General features: G+C 62.6%; 1 protein-coding gene across 1 annotated transcript in view; it reads right to left on the bottom strand.

Annotated features, from left to right (window-relative positions):
- Positions 1 to 20,875, bottom strand: part of LOC102459430 (tenascin-X) — a 91,830-nt gene that overhangs the window by 59,950 nt on the left and 11,005 nt on the right. The window contains 12 exon segments of the mRNA XM_075918443.1: positions 1,144 to 1,429; positions 1,704 to 1,723; positions 2,530 to 2,823; positions 3,495 to 3,770; positions 7,949 to 8,239; positions 10,289 to 10,573; positions 11,893 to 12,234; positions 13,123 to 13,575; positions 14,259 to 14,540; positions 16,710 to 17,000; positions 17,516 to 17,848; positions 18,744 to 19,451. Of these exon segments, the coding sequence (XP_075774558.1) occupies positions 1,144 to 1,429; positions 1,704 to 1,723; positions 2,530 to 2,823; positions 3,495 to 3,770; positions 7,949 to 8,239; positions 10,289 to 10,573; positions 11,893 to 12,234; positions 13,123 to 13,575; positions 14,259 to 14,540; positions 16,710 to 17,000; positions 17,516 to 17,848; positions 18,744 to 19,451 (3,861 nt within the window).

The following is a 20,875-nucleotide window of genomic DNA, read 5'->3' as shown; positions in this document are numbered from 1 at the left end:
CTGCAAAGAGGATCCCACATTCCTTGTTTGCCCTTGGCCACGCTGCCTCCATGCAGGGGCTGGCCCAGGGCGACTGGCGCAAACCTCGGGAAAGGCGGAGCTGGGACGGGAGGGGGGAGGGGAGGAAGGATGAGCAAGAGAGAGAGAGAGAAAAGGGGGTGAACCAAGCCACCGTCAGTGGGAAGAGCCCCGCGGGGAAAGCGCCCCCATCCATCCCAGCCCACGCCCATCGCTGTACCACACGGACATGTGCGTCTGCCACCGCACCCAGCCTGGGCGCAGACAGCGCCACCTGGCCTGATACCCATGGACACAGCCCCAGGAGTTCCTCACAACACCCATCCGGCCACACTTCCGTCTGTCTGTCCCCCAACCAACCGCAAACACAGCCACTCAAACCGCCATCTGTCCATCCACCAACCAACCACAAACACATCCCCCTGCACTTCCGTCTGTCCGTCCACCCAAACACAAACACAAACACTCGCACTTCCGTCTGTCCGTCCACCAACCTACTGCAAACGCAACCACTCAAACCGCCGTCTGTCCGTCCACCAACCAACCGCAAACACAGCCATCTGTATTTCCGTCTGTCCGTCCACCCAAACCCAAACACCACTGGCACTTCCATCTATCCGTCCACCAACCTACTGCAAACACAGCCACTCAAACCGCTGTCTGTCCATGCACCAACCTACCGCAAACACAGCCCCCTACACTTCCATCTGTCCATCCACCCCAACCCAAACAGCCACTGGCACTTCCAACAATCCATCTATCCAACCACAAACACAAACACTCGCACTTCCGTTTGTCCATCCAACCAAACCCAAACACAACCACTCGCACTTCCATCTACCCATCCACCCAAACCCAAACACAAACACGAACACTTCTCACTGTCTATACTTACCGAAATCGACCACACACCTTTCTGCGTGTAACTCCATCTATCCCTTCATCCTCCCATCTTAGCGCCTTTCCCCATCCATCCATCCATCCATCCATCCATGCATGCCTTTCCACACTCCTCTGTCTAGCCAGTCAATGCCCAGTAAGCTTCTTGAGAAGGATCAGGCTCAGACATTGGCATTCCTGCCACTGCACAACAAAGGGCCCGGAGTCCCGGGGGCAGCCGCTGACCTGTGGTGGCGTCGGTGAAGACGGGGCCGAGGCGCTTGCGGCCGGACACGCCGTAGAGGTTGAACTTGTACCGGCGGGAAGGCGCCAGGTTGGGGACGGTGACCGTGCGGGATCCTCCGTCCACGCGCAGCGCCTGGGGCTTGCCCTCCGCGTCCTTGTACTGGAGGAGGAAGGAGTCGAAGTCCCCGGCCGGGACGGTCCAGGAGAGCAGGACGGAGTCGTGGGTGACGTCAGAGGCCGAGAGCTCCCCCAGGCTGGGCTCCAGGGCGGGTTTTGCCCCCTGCGGCTCCGCGGCTGGAACAGAGAGAGGCGGGTGAAGGGTGCGGTCCGGGTAGAGCATGTCTTACCACGATCTCAAGGGCTTGTTAATTCCCAGCCAGAGGAGACCTGCAGAGAGAACGGATGTGGGGAGGGGACAGGGAGCCCCAGACACTGGCCCACAACACATTCAGATCCTGCTACAGGCAAGAATTCAGGAGAGACAGACAGAGGGGGCATGTCTGTGTGACGGCGCGTTGGGGGTCCTCCGTCTCCTGCACCCCGAAATGGCACAAACAGACTGCACCAGCCGGTGGAATAGAGGAAGTTTATTGCCTCTCCAGGGTACAGCACAGCACAGATGGAATCTGGTCACAGAGCTGGGCTAGGATGCCTCAGGCCCCCTTGAGATGGGGGAGACTGGGCCCCTAAACTCCAGCCCCTTTCCCTAGGCTGTCTCCTCCATACTCCCAGACAGCAGAGGTCACCACAGCCCAGCAAGTACCCCCACTACGTCACAGTCTGCAAAGAAGGTACCGCGCTCCATGGGCCCCCACAGCCTTTCTGCCTCCGTGCCGGGTTGGCCCAGAGGGACCAGCACAAACTTCAGTGCGGAGCTGGGGCAGGAGCAGCGAGAGGGAAGGAAGGAACGAGAGCGAAAGAGAAGAGGGTGAACCAAAGCCACCAGTGTCAATGGAAAGATCCCCATAAATGCCTCTCCCCACTGCCTCTTTCCATCCACCCGTCCGTCCATTCACCTACCGTCCATCCATCCACTTATGCATTTGCCCATCTATCCATCCACCCATCTATTTATCCATCCTTTCGTCTATCCATCCGTGCACCTGCACACTTGTCCATCCATCCATCCATCCCCGAACATATCTATCTATTCTACCATCTGTCTGTCCCTCTCATCCTTCCCTCTCTCATCCACCCACCACCTCTCTGTCTGTCCATCCACCCACCCACCCATCCCTGCGTCTACAGCCAGCAGTCTAGTTGAGGAGGCTGGAAGGTTCAAAGTATCTTCATGGCAAGATCCTGGCCCATTGATCTGCGTCCATGTCACACTGCAAGGCAAAGGGGACGGGAGGGGAAGGGGCCGGAGTCCCGGGGGCAGCCGCTGACCTGTGGTGGCGTCGGTGGAGAGGGGGCCCAGGCGCTTGCGGCCGGACACGCCGTAGAGGTTGAACTTGTACCGGCGGGAAGGCGCCAGGTTGGGGACGGTGACCGTGCGGGATCCTCCGTCCACGGGCAGCGCCTGGGGCTGGCCCTCCGCGTCCTTGTACTGGAGGAGGAAGGAGTCGAAGGTCCCCTTGTCGATGGTCCAGGAGAGCAGGACGGAGTCGTGGGTGATGTCGGAGGCCGAGAGCTCCCCCAGGCTGGGCTGGGGGCTGGGTTCCTCCTGTGGTGCCGCAGCTGGAACAGAGAGAGGGGGTGAAGGGTGCAGCTTGCAAGGGGGGCAGCTCGCTGGGTCCTTTCAGGGCCAGGTTATTCCTGGGTAGAGACGATCTGCAGAGAGGATGAATTGAGGGACGGTGCAGAGAGACCCAGACTTTGGCCCCAGGACACGGCTGGATCCTGTTGCTGGGAAGGAGAGCTGGGCACAGACAGTCGGACGGGGCATGTCCGCAAGGAGCATCCCACATTCCTGGGTTCCCCACGGCCACCCCAGATCCAGAGCCACCGGCACACACCTGGGTGAGAGCCAAGCTCCGATGGGAGGAGAGAGAGGGAAGGAGGAACGAATGAGAGAGACTGGGGCAGCCACAGCTACCAACTTCAGTGGAGAAATACAAACTGGCGCCCATTCGGCCCCCACCATTCCTCAGTCCCTCCGTCCGTCTGTCCGTCTGTCCACTCACACATCCACAATACTGCACTCAGCTTGCATATCTGTCTTCCATCCTTCCATCCTTCCACCCCCCCATGCATCCGCGCACCGACCCGTTCAAACGTCCCTCCCTCCCTCCATGTGTCCACCCTCTGATGTGTCTGTGATACATTTTAACACATCACTTCCTCTGCCACTGTTGAAAAGGAAAACAGCAGAAGGGGAAGGGGCCGGAGTCCCGGGAGCAGCCGCTGACCTGTGGTGGCGTCGGTGGAGAGGGGGCCCAGGCGCTTGCGGCCGGACACGCCGTAGAGGTTGAACTTGTACCGGCGGGAAGGCGCCAGGTTGGGGACGGTGACCGTGCGGGATCCTCCGTCCACGGACAGCGCCTGGGGCTGGCCCTCTGCGTCCTTGTACTGGAGGAGGAAGGAGTCGAAGTCCCCGGCCGGGACGGTCCAGGAGAGCAGGACGGAGTCGTGGGTGACGTCAGAGGCCGAGAGCTCCCCCAGGCTGGGCTCCCGCGGCGCTGCGGCTGGAACAGAGAGAGGAGTGTGACGGGTGCAGCCGGGGTGGGGGCGGCGACATGCCCTGTGTGACGTAGTGGGGGTACCTGGCTGGTTTCTATGCTGCTGGCTCTGGGGGAACCCCCACTGGCTGCCGTGGGTACCACGACCCAGCAAAACAGGATGAGTCACTATGCAAACCAGTGGCCAGACACCCCCCATGGAGAGGAACAAAGGAAGGTGGAATGCTGCCTTGGCTGGGGGGCAGGGCTGGAAGTTAGTGAGTTGGTTGGTGGCTGTCTGTGAGGATGGATGAGACAGCCTAGGGAGAGGAGCTGGAGTTTAGGGGCCCAGTATCCCCCATCTCAAGGGGGCCTGAGGCATCCTAGCCCAGTTCCTGTAACCAGATTACATCTGTGCTGCGCTGTGCTGGAGGAGCAATAAACCACCCTCAATTCCACTGGCTGGTACAGTCTGTTTGTGCCATTTCGGGGTGCAGGAGACGGGGAACCCCCAACGTGCCGTCACACTGGTGTCAGGGGTGGGATGCACTGCACCCCGTGGATGGAGCTTCCAGCGGCAAGCGACAAGGCGCAGTAGAAGCAAGAGCCCTGGAGCCAGGCGTGCTGGAGACAGAGCGAAGCGGTTCCGGGGAATCGTGGGGCGCTGCAGCACTAGACTGGTGAGTCTGCACCGAGGGGACCAGCGGGCAGATGGCCTACGCCCAACTCTTGAAGGCAGAGCTGGTGGGGCTGTGCAGAGAGAGGGGCTTGCCTGTGCAGAAAGCAACCAAGGCCCAGCTGATTACCCAGCTGGAAGAGAATGACCAGCCACAGGGCCAGGATCTTGTCCCCAGGGGAAGCAGCCAGACCCCCCCTGAGAGTGTGTCAGGCTCAGAGAGGGGGAGGAGCGCTGGAACCCACCGGAGAGATGAGACAGCGTCTCCCGGGAGGCCTGCAAGCCGTAGCCCATCTAGGGCAGGGGCCAGCCCAGCGGAGCTGCGGCGGCTGGAGATCCAGCTGCGGATCAGGGAATTGGAAGTAGAGGACCGAGAGAAGGACCGCCAGGACCGAGAGAAGGAGCGCCAAGATCGAGAGAAGGAGCGCCAAGACCGAGAGAGGCAGCGACAGCATGAGCTGGCCATGGCAGAGCGGAGAACCGGCGGGGCACCGGCTGCGCCAAGTGCGGATGAGCCCCAAGGTCCCAGGACTGCCAGACGCTTGGAGAGGCTCGTGGTGGCCCAACTGAAGGACATGGGTGACATAGACGGGTTCCTCAGTGCCTTTGAGAGGGCCTGTGGACTGCAACGGGTCCCCCCGGCTGACTGGCTGCAGGAGCTCGTCCCCGCACTGAACCAGGAGGCGGCCGGAGTGCTCAGTCAGCTGGAGAACCTACAGCCAGGGGATTACAACCGAGTCAAGGAGGCCCTGCTGCACAAGTTCGGGCTGACCCCCGAGATGTACAGGAAGAAGTTCCGGGGGGTACAGAAAGGGCCACGGGAGACCTATGTGGATCTGGTCTCCCGCCTGGCGCAATACTGCCGCAAGTGGGTGTCTGGAGTCGGAGCCCAGACCGCAGAGGAGCTGCTCAAGCTGGTCATGATGGAGCAGTTCTATGAAGCGTGCCCACCCAAACTGAGGCTGTGGCTCAAGGACCGGAGACCAGAGAACCCCCAGGAGGCCGGGAGACTGGCGGATGAGTTCACGGAGAGCCGGTCCGGGTGTGAACGGGAGTCCCGGAGAGAAAGGGAACCGCGCAGAGACCGGATCTCGGCTGAGCGACGGAGGGAGTCAACTACGGGGCGAGACCAAGGAACAGGTCGTCTGCGCCCCAGAGAACCAGCCAGGGCCTGGACAGAGACAGCCCAAAGCCTAACTTGCCATCGCTGTGGGCAAAAAGGCCACAAGAGGGCTCAGTGCACCAGGTCCCAGGACCGGGGACTTTCCAGGGTTAACTGGCTGGGGCGGGAGGAAGGGCAGGCTGCCCCAGAGGCAGGGGCTGGCAGGCAAACCTCAGCTCAGAGAGAGGGGAAGGATGCTCAGTGCACCTCCCCTGGGAGGTCTGATTCTCAGGAGGCGGATTTCTCCGTGTACCGGGTGGGGGCAGGACGGCCCCTGCGGAGCGAGTGCCTCATACCCCTGGAGGTGGATGGTAGGAAGGTGACGGGCTTCTGGGACACGGGGGCGGAGGTGACTCTGGCCCGATCCGACATAGTGGCCCCGGAGCGGATACTACCCCACGCGCAGCTGACCCTGAAGGGCATAGACGGGTCCCCGTTTAAGGTGCCTGTAGCCAGGGTGCATCTGAAATGGGGGGCGAAGGAAGGCCTCAAGGAAGTGGGGGTGCACCCGCACTTGCCCACCGAGGTGCTGATGGGGAACGACCTAGAGGAGTGGCCCCATGAATCCCAGCGGGCTCTAGTCACTACCCGGAGCCAGAGCCAGCGGGGGGCTGACAACGTGGGTCCAGGGAAGGACTCCTGGCAGCGTCCTCAGGGTCCCATCCCAGTGGACACGGGGTCCAGCCAGGCTGGGACTCCGGACCTAGGCAGAGGTGGGGGACAGGTCCCGATCCCTGCCTCAGCAGCTGAATTCCAGGCTGAGGTGCAGGCAGACCCCTCCTTGCAGAGGCTGAGGGACCAGGCTGGCCTCCGTGCAGCTCAGCCCCGGGGGAGAGGTGGCCAGGAGAGATTCCTGCGGGAGCGTGGGCTCCTGTTCCGTGAGTGGCTCCCCCCCAGGAAGGCGAGGGCATGGGGGGTCCAGCGGCAGCTGGTCGTCCCCCGAAAGTATCGCCTCGAGCTGCTGTATTTGGCCCACGATGTCCCCGTTGGGGGCCACCGGGGGATCCGGAGCACCCGGCTGAAGCTGCTCCAGCACTTCTATTGGCCGGGAATCTTTACAGCCGTGCAGCGGTACTGCCGGTCCTGTGACTCCTGCCAGAGGGGCGGGAAGGCCCAAGACAGGAGGAAAGCGGCTTGGGGGTCTCTACCCCAGATAGACCCTCTGGGCTTGCTGAGAGAGTTATGGGAGGGGAAGTCCTCCCTGGATGGAGCATCGGGGGTGGAAGCCGCCCTGGCTGTCCAGAGAAGGCTCGCTGGGCTCATGGCCCCAGCCCGAGAGACCCTGGCCAGAGATCAAGGCCAGCAGAAGGGTGGGTGTGACCCCCGAGGACAGGCCTGCGCCAGTCGCCCTGGAGCGGGGCGGCGAGTGGACAGAGGGAAGCCAATTCATGTGGGGCCTTGCCACGGCCGGCCTGAGTCAAGGGGAGCACCCATGTCCCCGGGGCAGGTTCCCACGCAGAGGACCCGAACTTCCCCAGGTCACGAGCAGAGTGACCCTGCTCAGTTCGCTCTCGGAGGGGGGAGAACTGTGACGTAGTGGGGGTACCTGGCTGGTTTCTATGCTGCTGGCTCTGGGGGAACCCCCACTGGCTGCCGTGGGTACCACGACCCAGCAAAACAGGATGAGTCACTATGCAAACCAGTGGCCAGACACCCCCCATGGAGAGGAACAAAGGAAGGTGGAATGCTGCCTTGGCTGGGGGGCAGGGCTGGAAGTTAGTGAGTTGGTTGGTGGCTGTCTGTGAGGATGGATGAGACAGCCTAGGGAGAGGAGCTGGAGTTTAGGGGCCCAGTATCCCCCATCTCAAGGGGGCCTGAGGCATCCTAGCCCAGTTCCTGTAACCAGATTACATCTGTGCTGCGCTGTGCTGGAGGAGCAATAAACCACCCTCAATTCCACTGGCTGGTACAGTCTGTTTGTGCCATTTCGGGGTGCAGGAGACGGGGAACCCCCAACGTGCCGTCACACCCTGTCACGTCCATCTCACCAGGCATCCATGATCAGACCCATCACAGCCCCTCCAGCTGCCTCCTGGCACCAGGGTCACCCCCACACGAGTGACCCCCATCACCCCACAGCTGGTTCCACCTTCTCCAGCCATCCTTACACATCCCACAGCTCCACCCGTCCACCCCTCCCATCCACCGCACAATCCTAGAGCACTGGGACTGGCAGGGATCCTGAGAGGTCATCGAGTCCGGTCCCCTGCCCTCACGGCAGGGCCCAGCACTGTCTAGACCACCCCTGACCGGAGTCTGTCCAACCTGCTCTGCAATATCTCCAGGGATGGAGACTCCACAACCCCCCCCCCCCCACAGGCAATTTATTCCAGGGAAGGGGCCGGCGTCCTGGGGGCAGCCGCTGACCTGTGGTGGCGTCGGTGGAGACAGGGCCAAGGCGCTTGCGGCCGGACACGCCGTAGAGGTTGAACTTGTACCGGCGGGAAGGCGCCAGGTTGGGGACGGTGACCGTGCGGGTTTCCCTGTTCACGGGCAGCGCCTGGAGCCGGCCCTCCGCGTCCTTGTACTGGAGGAGGAAGGAGTCGAAGTCCCCGGCCGGGACAGTCCAGGAGAGCAGGACGGAGTCGTGGGTGATATCAGAGGCCGAGAGATCCCCCAGGCTGGGCTGGGGGGTGGGTTCCTCCTGCGGTTTTGTGGCTGGAACAGAGAGAGGGGGTGAAGGGTGCAGCCAGGGTCCTTGCGGGGCCCTTGTAGGCTCACTGGGGCCTTCCAGGGCCAGGCTATTCCCAGCCAGGGGAGGATCTGCAGTGAGCATTAGTGGAAGGATGCTGCAGGGAGACCCCAGGGAACGGCCGGATCCTGCTGCAGGGAAGAAGAGCTGGGCCCAGACAGACAGACGGACGGGGCATGTCTGCAAACAGGATCCCACATTCCACCAATGTCAATGGAAAGATTCTCACCGGCAACCAGAGTCCAGGCTACTCCTCAATCTCCAAATACGTCCATCGCTCCATCCCTCTATGCATCCATCCGTCTGTCCATCCATCCCTCCATCCCTCTGTGCATCCATCCGTCTGTCCATCCATCCCTCCATGCATCCATCCATCTGTCCATCCATCCCTCTGTGCATCCATCCTTCCATCCCCCTGTGCATCTATCCGTCTGTCCATCCATCCCTCCATCCCTGTGCACCTGAATCCATCCAACCCTTCATCCCTCCATCCATCCACCCCTCTACTCATCCATCCCTCCATCCCTCTGTACATCCATCCATCTGTCCATCCATCCCTCCATCCCTGTGCACCTGAATCCATCCAACCCTTCGTCCCTCCATCCATCCACCCCTCTACTCATCCATCCTTCCATCCCCCTGTGCATCCATCCATCTGTCCATCTATCCCTCCATCCCTGTGCACCTGAATCCATCCAACCCTTCGTCCGTCCGCCCACCCATCTACTCATCCATCCATCCATCCACCCACCCCTCTACTCATCCATCCATCCCTCCGACCGCCCAACCCTCTACTCATCCATCCATCCCTCCGCCCACCCACCCCTCTACTCATCCATCCATCCCTCCGACCACCCACCCCTCTACTCATCCATCCATCCCTCCAACCACACCTCTACTCATCCATCCATCCAACCCTTCGTCCGTCCGCCCACCCCTCTACTCATCCATCCATCTGCCCACCCCTCTACTCATCCATCCATCCCTCCAACCATCCACCCCTCTACTCATCCATCCATCCCTCCGACCACCCACCCCTCTACTCATCCATCCATCCATCCCTCCGCCCAACCACCCCTCTACTCATCCATCCATCCCTCCGACCACCCACCCCTCTACTCATCCATCCATCCCTCCGCCCACCCACCCCTCTACTCATCCATCCATCCCTCCGACCACCCAACCCTCTACTCATCCATCCATCCCTCCACCCACCCCTCTACTCATCCATCCATCCAACCCTTCGTCTGTCCTCCCACCCCTCTACTCATCCATCCATCCATCCCTCCAACCGCCCACCCCTCTACTCATCCATCCATCCCTCCGACCACCCACCCCTCTACTCATCCATCCATCCCTCCGACCACCCACCCCTCTACTCATCCATCCATCCCTCCGACCACCCACCCCTCTACTCATTCATCCATCCATCTGCCCACCCCTCTACTCATCCATCCATCCCTCCAACCATCCACCCCTCTACTCATCCATCCATCCCTCCGACCACCCACCCCTCTACTCATCCATCCATCCCTCCGCCCAACCACCCCTCTACTCATCCATCCATCCCTCCGCCCACCCACCCCTCTACTCATTCATCCATCCCTCCATCTCTTTGTGCATCCATCCATCCCTCTGAGCATCCATCCATCCATCCATCCATCCGTCCCTCTACACCGGCGTCCATCCAACCCTCCGTTCATCCACCCACCCCTCTACATATCCATCCATCCATCCTCCCATCCATCCATCTACCCAATTCTCAATCCATCCCTCCATCTCTGTCCACCTCCTTAGACAGCCGTCCATCTACCTGTCTGTCCATCTGTCCATCCATCCATCCCTTCCTCCCTCCACTCACCCCCATCCACACACTCCTCTCTGTCCAGTCAATGGCTGTCACTCTCTTCCTGGAGGCTGGAGCTTTGGAAGCAACTTTCTGGGAAGGTCCTGGACACTGCAACGCAAAGGGGGCGGGAGGGGAAGGGGCCGGCGTCCCGGGAACAGCCGCTGACCTGTGGTGGCGTCGGTGGAGACGGGGCCCAGGCGCTTGCGGCCGGACACGCCGTAGAGGTTGAACTTGTATCGGCGGGAAGGCGCCAGGTTGGGGACGGTGACCGTGCGGGATCCTCCATCCATGGGCAGCGCCTGGGGCCGGCCCTCCGCGTCCTTGTACTGGAGGAGGAAGGAGTCGAAGTCCCCGGCCGGGACGGTCCAGGAGAGCAGGACGGACTCGTGGGTGATGTCGGAGGCGGAGAGCTCCCCCAGGCTGGGTTGGGGGGCGGGTGCCTCCCGCGGCGCTGTGATTGGAACAGAGAGGGGTGAAGGGTGCAGGCTGGGTTGTGGGCAGTTCACTGCCCAAGGGGACCTTCAGGGAGGATTCTTGGGAGAGGGAATGCAGGCAGTGCCAGGGACCAGCTCAGGACACAGCTGGATCCTGGAGCTGGGGACAGACAGACAGACGGACAGGGCATGTCTGCAAAGAGGATCCCACATTCCTTGTTTGCCCTTGGCCACGCTGCCTCCATGCAGGGGCTGGCCCAGGGCGACTGGCGCAAACCTCGGGAAAGGCGGAGCTGGGACGGGAGGGGGGAGGGGAGGAAGGATGAGCAAGAGAGAGAGAGAGAAAAGGGGGTGAACCAAGCCACCGTCAGTGGGAAGAGCCCCGCGGGGAAAGCGCCCCCATCCATCCCAGCCCACGCCCATCGCTGTACCACACGGACATGTGCGTCTGCCACCGCACCCAGCCTGGGCGCAGACAGCGCCACCTGGCCTGATACCCATGGACACAGCCCCAGGAGTTCCTCACAACACCCATCCGGCCACACTTCCGTCTGTCTGTCCCCCAACCAACCGCAAACACAGCCACTCAAACCGCCATCTGTCCATCCACCAACCAACCACAAACACATCCCCCTGCACTTCCGTCTGTCCGTCCACCCAAACACAAACACAAACACTCGCACTTCCGTCTGTCCGTCCACCAACCTACTGCAAACGCAACCACTCAAACCGCCGTCTGTCCGTCCACCAACCAACCGCAAACACAGCCATCTGTATTTCCGTCTGTCCGTCCACCCAAACCCAAACACCACTGGCACTTCCATCTATCCGTCCACCAACCTACTGCAAACACAGCCACTCAAACCGCTGTCTGTCCATGCACCAACCTACCGCAAACACAGCCCCCTACACTTCCATCTGTCCATCCACCCCAACCCAAACAGCCACTGGCACTTCCAACAATCCATCTATCCAACCACAAACACAAACACTCGCACTTCCGTTTGTCCATCCAACCAAACCCAAACACAACCACTCGCACTTCCATCTACCCATCCACCCAAACCCAAACACAAACACGAACACTTCTCACTGTCTATACTTACCGAAATCGACCACACACCTTTCTGCGTGTAACTCCATCTATCCCTTCATCCTCCCATCTTAGCGCCTTTCCCCATCCATCCATCCATCCATCCATCCATGCATGCCTTTCCACACTCCTCTGTCTAGCCAGTCAATGCCCAGTAAGCTTCTTGAGAAGGATCAGGCTCAGACATTGGCATTCCTGCCACTGCACAACAAAGGGCCCGGAGTCCCGGGGGCAGCCGCTGACCTGTGGTGGCGTCGGTGAAGACGGGGCCGAGGCGCTTGCGGCCGGACACGCCGTAGAGGTTGAACTTGTACCGGCGGGAAGGCGCCAGGTTGGGGACGGTGACCGTGCGGGATCCTCCGTCCACGCGCAGCGCCTGGGGCTTGCCCTCCGCGTCCTTGTACTGGAGGAGGAAGGAGTCGAAGTCCCCGGCCGGGACGGTCCAGGAGAGCAGGACGGAGTCGTGGGTGACGTCAGAGGCCGAGAGCTCCCCCAGGCTGGGCTCCAGGGCGGGTTTTGCCCCCTGCGGCTCCGCGGCTGGAACAGAGAGAGGCGGGTGAAGGGTGCGGTCCGGGTAGAGCATGTCTTACCACGATCTCAAGGGCTTGTTAATTCCCAGCCAGAGGAGACCTGCAGAGAGAACGGATGTGGGGAGGGGACAGGGAGCCCCAGACACTGGCCCACAACACATTCAGATCCTGCTACAGGCAAGAATTCAGGAGAGACAGACAGAGGGGGCATGTCTGTGTGACGGCGCGTTGGGGGTCCTCCGTCTCCTGCACCCCGAAATGGCACAAACAGACTGCACCAGCCGGTGGAATAGAGGAAGTTTATTGCCTCTCCAGGGTACAGCACAGCACAGATGGAATCTGGTCACAGAGCTGGGCTAGGATGCCTCAGGCCCCCTTGAGATGGGGGAGACTGGGCCCCTAAACTCCAGCCCCTTTCCCTAGGCTGTCTCCTCCATACTCCCAGACAGCAGAGGTCACCACAGCCCAGCAAGTACCCCCACTACGTCACAGTCTGCAAAGAAGGTACCGCGCTCCATGGGCCCCCACAGCCTTTCTGCCTCCGTGCCGGGTTGGCCCAGAGGGACCAGCACAAACTTCAGTGCGGAGCTGGGGCAGGAGCAGCGAGAGGGAAGGAAGGAACGAGAGCGAAAGAGAAGAGGGTGAACCAAAGCCACCAGTGTCAATGGAAAGATCCCCATAAATGCCTCTCCCCACTGCCTCTTTCCATCCACCCGTCCGTCCATTCACCTACCGTCCATCCATCCACTTATGCATTTGCCCATCTATCCATCCACCCATCTATTTATCCATCCTTTCGTCTATCCATCCGTGCACCTGCACACTTGTCCATCCATCCATCCATCCCCGAACATATCTATCTATTCTACCATCTGTCTGTCCCTCTCATCCTTCCCTCTCTCATCCACCCACCACCTCTCTGTCTGTCCATCCACCCACCCACCCATCCCTGCGTCTACAGCCAGCAGTCTAGTTGAGGAGGCTGGAAGGTTCAAAGTATCTTCATGGCAAGATCCTGGCCCATTGATCTGCGTCCATGTCACACTGCAAGGCAAAGGGGACGGGAGGGGAAGGGGCCGGAGTCCCGGGGGCAGCCGCTGACCTGTGGTGGCGTCGGTGGAGAGGGGGCCCAGGCGCTTGCGGCCGGACACGCCGTAGAGGTTGAACTTGTACCGGCGGGAAGGCGCCAGGTTGGGGACGGTGACCGTGCGGGATCCTCCGTCCACGGGCAGCGCCTGGGGCTGGCCCTCCGCGTCCTTGTACTGGAGGAGGAAGGAGTCGAAGTCCCCGGCCGGGACGGTCCAGGAGAGCAGGACGGACTCGTGGGTGACGTTGGAGGCCGAGAGATCCCCCAGGCTGGGCTCAGGGGCAGGTTTTGCCTCCTGCGGCTCCGCGGCTGGAAGAGAGAAGGGGGTGAAACTGCACCCAGAAGGGGAAGGTGCCCCTGCCGTCCGTCTGTCCATCCATCCCCCTGCATATCTACACTCCTGCTGTCCATCTGTCCGTCCATACCCCTACATAGTGACCCAGCATTTCGTCTGTCTGTCCATCCACTCCCATACATAGCTACCCAGCATTCCATCCACTTCTATAACCGTCTGTCCGACCCCATACATAGCTAAGCTCCCTTCTGTCCACCCATCCGTCTATCCACCCCCATAACCACCTACCCACCCTTCAGTCTGTCCGTCCATCCCTCCACCCCCATACATAGCTACCCAGCCTTCTGTCCGTCCATCCGTCGCCATACACATGTACCACACTTCCATCAGCTGTCTATCCATGCCCATAGATCCCTACCCATCCTTGCATCCGTCCCTCCAACCATCTCCCCCCATACGTATCTATCCACCCTTCTGTCTGTCCATCCCTCCGTCTGATCCTCTAGACAGCCATTCATGTACCTATCTATTCACCCACCCGTCCCCATACACGTCTCTCCATTCTCTCAGCCAGCGTCATGCCCAGTAACCCCCTGCCCATCCACCCACCCATCTTCCCATCAGTCCACCCAGGCCCCACTGTGAGACAAAGGGGGCAGGAGGGGAAGGGGCCGGTGTCCCGGAAGCAGCCGCTGACCTGTGGTGGCGTCGGTGGAGAGGGGGCCCAGGCGCTTGCGGCCGGACACGCCGTAGAGGTTGAACTTGTACCGGCGGGAAGGCGCCAGGTTGGGGACGGTGACCGTGCGGGATCCTCCGTCCACGGGCAGCGCCTGGGGCTTGCCCTCCGCGTCCTTGTACTGGAGGAGGAAGGAGTCGAAGTCCCCGGCCGGGACGGTCCAGGAGAGCAGGACGGAGTCGTGGGTGACGTCGGAGGCTGAGAGCTCCCCCAGGCTGGGCTGGGCGCCGGGTTCTGCCGGGGCTGGAAGCGAGAGGATGGGAGGGAAGGTCCCGTAGTTCTGGGTCTTGGCAGGGCCAAGGGGGTAGATGGGGCTAGCGGAGGTGCCTTGTTGGGGGTCGCACCAAACCGTCTCGAGACTGGGGAGGGAGCAGCGGGGTGGGATTGCTGGGTGCGTCTGTCTGCCGCCTGTCCCACGTCCTCCCTTCCGTCCTGCCCCATCCACTCCTGCCCCTCTCCCTTTTGCCCCGCCCCGGGCTGGCCTCCGCATCTCTGCTCATTCTCGCGGCCCGGCTCCTGCCTTCCCTGCCGGCCTGCCTTTCCCGGTCACCCTCCTTCGCTCTTCTGTCCTTCCGCCATCCCCTCCCCTCCGCCCCGTTCGCTCTCTGCCAGCTGGCTGGACTGTAGCAGGAACACACACAGCCGACTTGTCCCCCCCCCCCCCGCTGGGTGTGTGCCCCAGATCTTGGGCAAAGTGGCCCAGGGAGGGGTGTGATGTGGGGGGGGGGGCTGTCTGCTCTGTAACCCCGGGTCCCCCTGCGCTGGGCTGTTTGATTCCCACTGACTCACCCATGCGTGGATGGGCCCAGACACCCAGTCTCACCCTGGGCAGGGAACAAGGCTCTTCCCAGGGGGAGAGACAAACGGAGGGAGGCGGAGACGCCACCTGGCTGGGGGGCAGGGCTGGGGGCTGGGCAAACGTGATGAAAAGAGACTAAATCGGGTACTGGGGGTTCGGGGCCTGTGTGCCCCACCCCAAGGGGGCTGAGGCTGCCGGCCCCTCACTCCGATGTCCACATGGTACCCAGGCTGGGCTGTATCTCGGAGAGCCAATGAACCCCCCTGTTCTACCAGCCGGCGGAGCCCCGTCTGGCTGTGGGTGGGGTGCAGGGTCGGGGGGTCCCCAACGCGGCGTCCCAGTGGAGTCAGTGGGAATCGCTCCGCACAGAGCCAGGTGGGGAGAGCGGGGTACAAAGCAGACCCCCCCCCCCGACGTCTGAACGCTGGGGCTTTGCAGAGCGTGTCCGTCACACGTGTGCTTTGTGTGTGTGACGTGTCGCTGGGCTCGGGGCTGGCGTGTTTGCTCTCCGGGAGACAGCGGCAGGCGCCGCCCTCCTAGGCTACGTCGACGCTGCGCGTTTTCATGGCAAAAATATGCTAATGAGGCACTCATTTGCATGCATCATGATCTCATTTGCATATGTCCTGCCAATCCGTTTTTGTGCTGGGGTTTCTGCTTGTGGATGCTTTCTTTTGGCACAAAAACCCCTTTTTCCCGCAAGATCCTTACGCCCCAAAAGGACGTCGACCGATCTGGCAGGGAAAGGGGACTTTTTGCGCAAAAAGAAAACGTCCATACGACTTGGTTTGGCGCAAAAATGGATGGGCAGAAAATATGCAAAGGAGATCAAATGAGTCCCTCATTAGCATATTTTAGCCAAGAAAACTCATAGTGTAGACGTAGCCCTATTGTGGTTACCCAGGCTATGTCTACACTACAGTGGGGGCTAGTGGTTAGAGCGGGGGGGCTGGGAGTCCGGACTCCTGGGTCCTCTCCCTGGCTTGGGGAGGGGAGTAGGGACTAGTGGTTAGAGCAGGAGAGCTGGGAGCCTGGACTCCTGGGTCCTCTCCCTGGCTTGGGGAGGGGAGTAGGGACTAGTGGTTAGAACAGGGGGGCTGGGAGCCCGGACTCCTGGGTCCTCTCCCTGGCTTGGGGAGGGGAGTAGGGACTAGTGGTTAGAGTGGGGGGGCTGGGAGCCCGGACTCCTGGGTCTTCTCCCTGGCTTGGGGAGGGGAGTAGGGACTAGTGGTTAGAGCAGGGAGGCTGGGAGCCCGGACTCCTGGGTCCTCTCCCTGGCTTGGGGAGGGGAGTAGGGACTAGTGGTTAGAGCGGGGGGGCTGGGAGCCCGGACTCCTGGGTCTTCTCCCTGGCTTGGGGAGGGGAGTAGGGACTAGTGGTTAGAGCAGGGGGGCTGGGAGCCCGGACTCCTGGGTCCTCTCCCTGGCTTGGGGAGGGGAGTAGGGACTAGTGGTTAGAGCAGGGGGGCTGGGAGCCAGGACGACTGGGCAATGCCCTCAGCCCTGCGGAAGGACAGCAGGCTGGCAGGCTAGTGAGGGGCAGAAGGGGGTGCAGGGGGGCTGCCCCAGCTGGCAGGGGGCCGAGGCGGGAGCCGCGGGGGGGAGGGGCGCTACCTGTCAGGGCTCTGGCTCTGAGCGGCGGGGAGAGCTGGCCGTGGTGCACCCCGTAGAGCGTGACGTGGTACTCGGTGTCGGGCTGCAGCCCCCCAATGTGGGTCTCCCGCTGCTCCCCCGGCATCTCGATCTCCCGGGGCACCGTGCGCCCGGCCGCGTCCTGGTAGCGCAGCAGGAAGGACTGGAACAGGCCCTGGCGCGCCCGCCACTGCAGCCCGAAGCCCTCGCTGCTCACGTTCCTCACCCCCATGGCCCCCAGCTCGATGGGCTCCGGGGCCCCGCCCAGGGGCGCTGCAAGAGAGAGGGCGGGGGCTAGTGGTTAGAGCGGGGAGCTGGGAGCCAGGACGCCTGGGATCCCTCCCCAACTCTGTGAGGGGAGCGGGGGCTAGTGGTTAGAGCGGGGAGCTGGGAGCCAGGACGCCTGGGATCCCTCCCCAACTCTGTGAGGGGAGCGGGGGCTAGTGGTTAGAGCAGGGGGTTGGGGGCCAGGACACCTGGGATCCCTCCCCAACTCTGTGAGGGGAGCGGGGGCTAGTGGTTAGAGCGGGGAGCTGGGAGCCAGGACGCCTGGGATCCCTCCCCAACTCTGTGAGGGGAGCGGGGGCTAGTGGTTAGAGCAGGGGGTTGGGGGCCAGGACACCTGGGATCCCTCCCCAACTCTGTGAGGGGAGCGGGGGCTAGTGGTTAGAGCGGGGAGCTGGGAGCCAGGACGCCTGGGATCCCTCCCCAACTCTGTGAGGGGAGCGGGGGCTAGTGGTTAGAGCAGGGGGCTGGGAGCCAGGAGGGAGTGAGGGCCGGGGCATTACCTGTCGACACGCTGGTGGAGACAGGCTCCGAGATGGTCCCGTCGGGGGCCACTCCCCGGAGCTCCACTTCGTAGCTGGTGCCGGGGCTCAGCTGGGTGAGGGTCACGCCCCTCTGGCCCCCAGGCACCTGGGCCTGCCGGGCGGGCGCCACGGTGCCGGACTCCCAGTAGCGCAGCAGGAAGCGCCGGAAGGCGCCGGAGGAGGCCGTCCAGGTGACGCGGAACCGGTCGGGGGAGACGTCCGTCACGGCCAGGTCCCCCGGGGGCGGCCCCAGGCGGGAGACGCCGGGTGTGGGGGCCTCCAGGGGCTGCTCGGTGCTGGCTGCCTCAGGAGCTGGAGGAGCAGGAAAGGGTGAAAGGGCGCCCCCTAGAGTCCACTGGGCCTGCCCCCTTCCCTGCCCCCCAGAGCCAGCCAATCCCTGCCCTAGGGCCAGCTGCAATCTGGCGCCCCCTAGAGGGGAGAGACCCCCCCTTTCCCTGCCTCCCCAAGCCAGCCAATCCCTGCCCTAGGGCCAACTGCAATCTGGTGCCCCCTAGAGAGGAGAGACCCCCGCCCCCTTCCCTGCCTCCCCAAGCCAGCCAATCCCTGCCCTAGGGCCAACTGCAATCTGGCGCCCCCTAGAGGAGAGAGACCCCACCCCCTTCCCTGCCTCCCCAAGCCAGCCAATCCCTGCCCTAGGGCCAGCTGCAATCTGGCGCCCCCTAGAGGGGAGAGACCCCCCCTTTCCCTGCCTCCCCAAGCCAGCCAATCCCTGCCCTAGGGCCAGCTGCGATCTGGTGCCCCCTAGAGGAGAGAGACCCCACCCCCTTCCCTGCCTCCCAAGCCAGCCAATCCCTGCTCTTGGGCCAGCTGCGATCTGGCGCCCCCTAGAGGGGAGAGACCCTGCCCCCTTTCCTGCCTCCCCGAGCCAGCCAATCCCTGCCCTGGATCTGGCGCCCCCTAGAGGCGACCGGCCCCTTGCCGGCTGCGTCCATGGCGGGAAGCCTGTAGGGGGTGGAAGCCAAACAGCTGCAGAAGAAAGGGTGGGGTTAACGGTGGAGGGGGGGGCGCAGTCGGCCCCCCCATGGCCATGCCAGGCCGGTGCGCACAAGCCAGCAGCCTGCGGGAGAGAGGAGGGCAGAAGGGGGAGAGGTTTAGCACCAGCGGGTGGCAATGGTGAGCAGCCGGGGGGCGCGGTGGGGGGTGCCGTGGGGTTAAGGAGCCGAGGGGGGTGGCCGCCCGGCGCTACCTGTGGAGGAGACAAACGAATAGGACTTGGAGAGCTGCCCCTGGGCCAGCCCGTGGATCTCCACCTGGTAGGTGGTGCCGGGCGCCAGGCCCTGGAGATGGACGGCCGCCGTGTCCCCCGGCACCTCCAGCTGCCCCTGGCCGCCGCCGTCAGCCACCCGCCAGTAGCGCACCACCACGCGCTCCGAGTGGCCCCGCACGCTGTCCAGCGAGACCACGATGGCGCCGGAGGAGCGGGCCACCACCCCCGGCTTGGCGTGGCGCCGCGGCTCGGTGCCCTCCGCGAAGATGCTGCTGGCCTCCTTGAAGAAGCGGGAGGGGCCGGGCTCCCTCGGGGTGGGCGCCGTGGGCCCGGGCTCCGGGTAGGGTTCGCCCAGCCGCTGGTAGACCATCCGCTGCTCCTCCGGGGACTTCATCCACAGCAGGTAGTGGTAGATGGCCGTGGCCACGCCGGCGAGGGTCTGGTTGGCGCGCAGCGGGTAGCGGGCGGCCCGGAGGTAGCTCTCCAGCCGCTGCAGCAGCGTCCCGTTGTAACGGGACAGCTTGGCCGGGAGGTCCTTGGCCACAGTCTGCAGGAAGAGCTGGCTGGGGAGTGAGGAGGCGTTGGCCGGGGCGGGCTGGGGACCCGGCTGCCCCCCGGGGCCGGGCGGCCGGAGACGAGGCGCCGGGGGACGGGTGGGCGGCCGGCGGGGCGGGGTGGGCGCCGGTGCTGCCGGGAGCAAATAGTGGTGCGGTTAGGGGGTCCCGTTCCCTCTCCCCCACGCCGCCCCGAGTCAGCCAGGCCCCTCCCAGGACTGGATCCGAACCGGCACCCCTAGAAAGGAAAAGCCACAGGCCCTCCGAGCCAGCCTGCCCTCCCCGCCCCCCCCAGGTCGGACAGGAGCCAGCGCCCCTAGAGGGGAGCAGCCCGTGGTCCCGAGCCAGTGCCAGGAGCTAGCTGCGAAGAGAGAAGGGAAGAGAACGGGGTTAGTCCGGCGCCCCCAGCTCCATGACCTGTGGATCCGAAATAGATGGGGGGGGGGAGCAGGAGGGGAGGGTGGGAAGGCAGGTTCCTGGGTAGCCCAGCTCCAGCCAGAAGGAAGAAATCGCTCGCTGTGGGAGAGAGGGAAGGAAAACCCCCCGCAGAAGGGTGGGGGGAAGAGAAGGAGAAACATCTGGCTCCTTTATCGATGGACGGACGCTGTAAGACAATTGGGTGGATGGATGGATGGATGGATGGATGGATGGATGGACGGACACGTGGGAGAACAGACAGATGGACGGAGGGATGGACAGACAGGTGGATGGATGGATGCACAGTGGGATGAATGTATGTATGTACATATGGATTGCACAGGTGGATGGACAGAGGGTACGTCTACACTGCATCCCTAGTTCAAGTAACATTAGTTCGGACTAAGGGCTTTAGTCCGAACTAACGTGTCCCGGCGCGCACTTCCTGGTTCGAATCAGCTGTGATTAGAACCAGCGCGCCGGCGAGATCATGTTAATGGAGCGCGGGATATTTAAATCCCCGCTTCATTAACTACTTCAATTGTCTCCATTTGCATCCCTAGTTCGAACTAGGGATGCAGTGTAGACGTACCCAGACAGACGGATGGATGGATGGACGCACAGTGGGATGTATGTACATACGTACGGATGGATGGACGGACAGGTGGATGGACGGACAGACGGGTGGATGGACGGAGGGATGGATGGACGCACAGTGGGATGTATGAACATACGTACGGATGGACGGACGGACAGGTGGATGGACGGACAGGTGGGTGGATGGACGGAGGGATGGATGGACGCACAATGGGATGTATGAACATACATACGGATGGACGGACGGACAGGTGGATGGACGGACAGATGGGTGGATGGACAGAGGGATGGATGGACGCACAGTGGGATGTATGTACATACGTACGGATGGATGGACGGACAGGTGGATGGACGGACAGATGGGTGGATGGACAGAGGGATGGATGGACGCACAGTGGGATGTATGAACATACGTACGGATGGATGGACGGACAGGTGGATGGACGGACAGATGGGTGGATGGACAGAGGGATGGATGGACGCACAGTGGGATGTATGTACATACGTACGGATGGATGGACGGACAGGTGGATGGACGGACAG

Source organism: Pelodiscus sinensis, unplaced genomic scaffold (assembly GCF_049634645.1).
Source record: "Pelodiscus sinensis isolate JC-2024 unplaced genomic scaffold, ASM4963464v1 ctg203, whole genome shotgun sequence".
Taxonomy (NCBI): Eukaryota; Metazoa; Chordata; order Testudines; family Trionychidae; genus Pelodiscus; species Pelodiscus sinensis.
The sequence above is the reverse complement of the archived record's forward strand: the minus strand, read 5'-3'. Positions and strand labels throughout refer to the sequence as shown.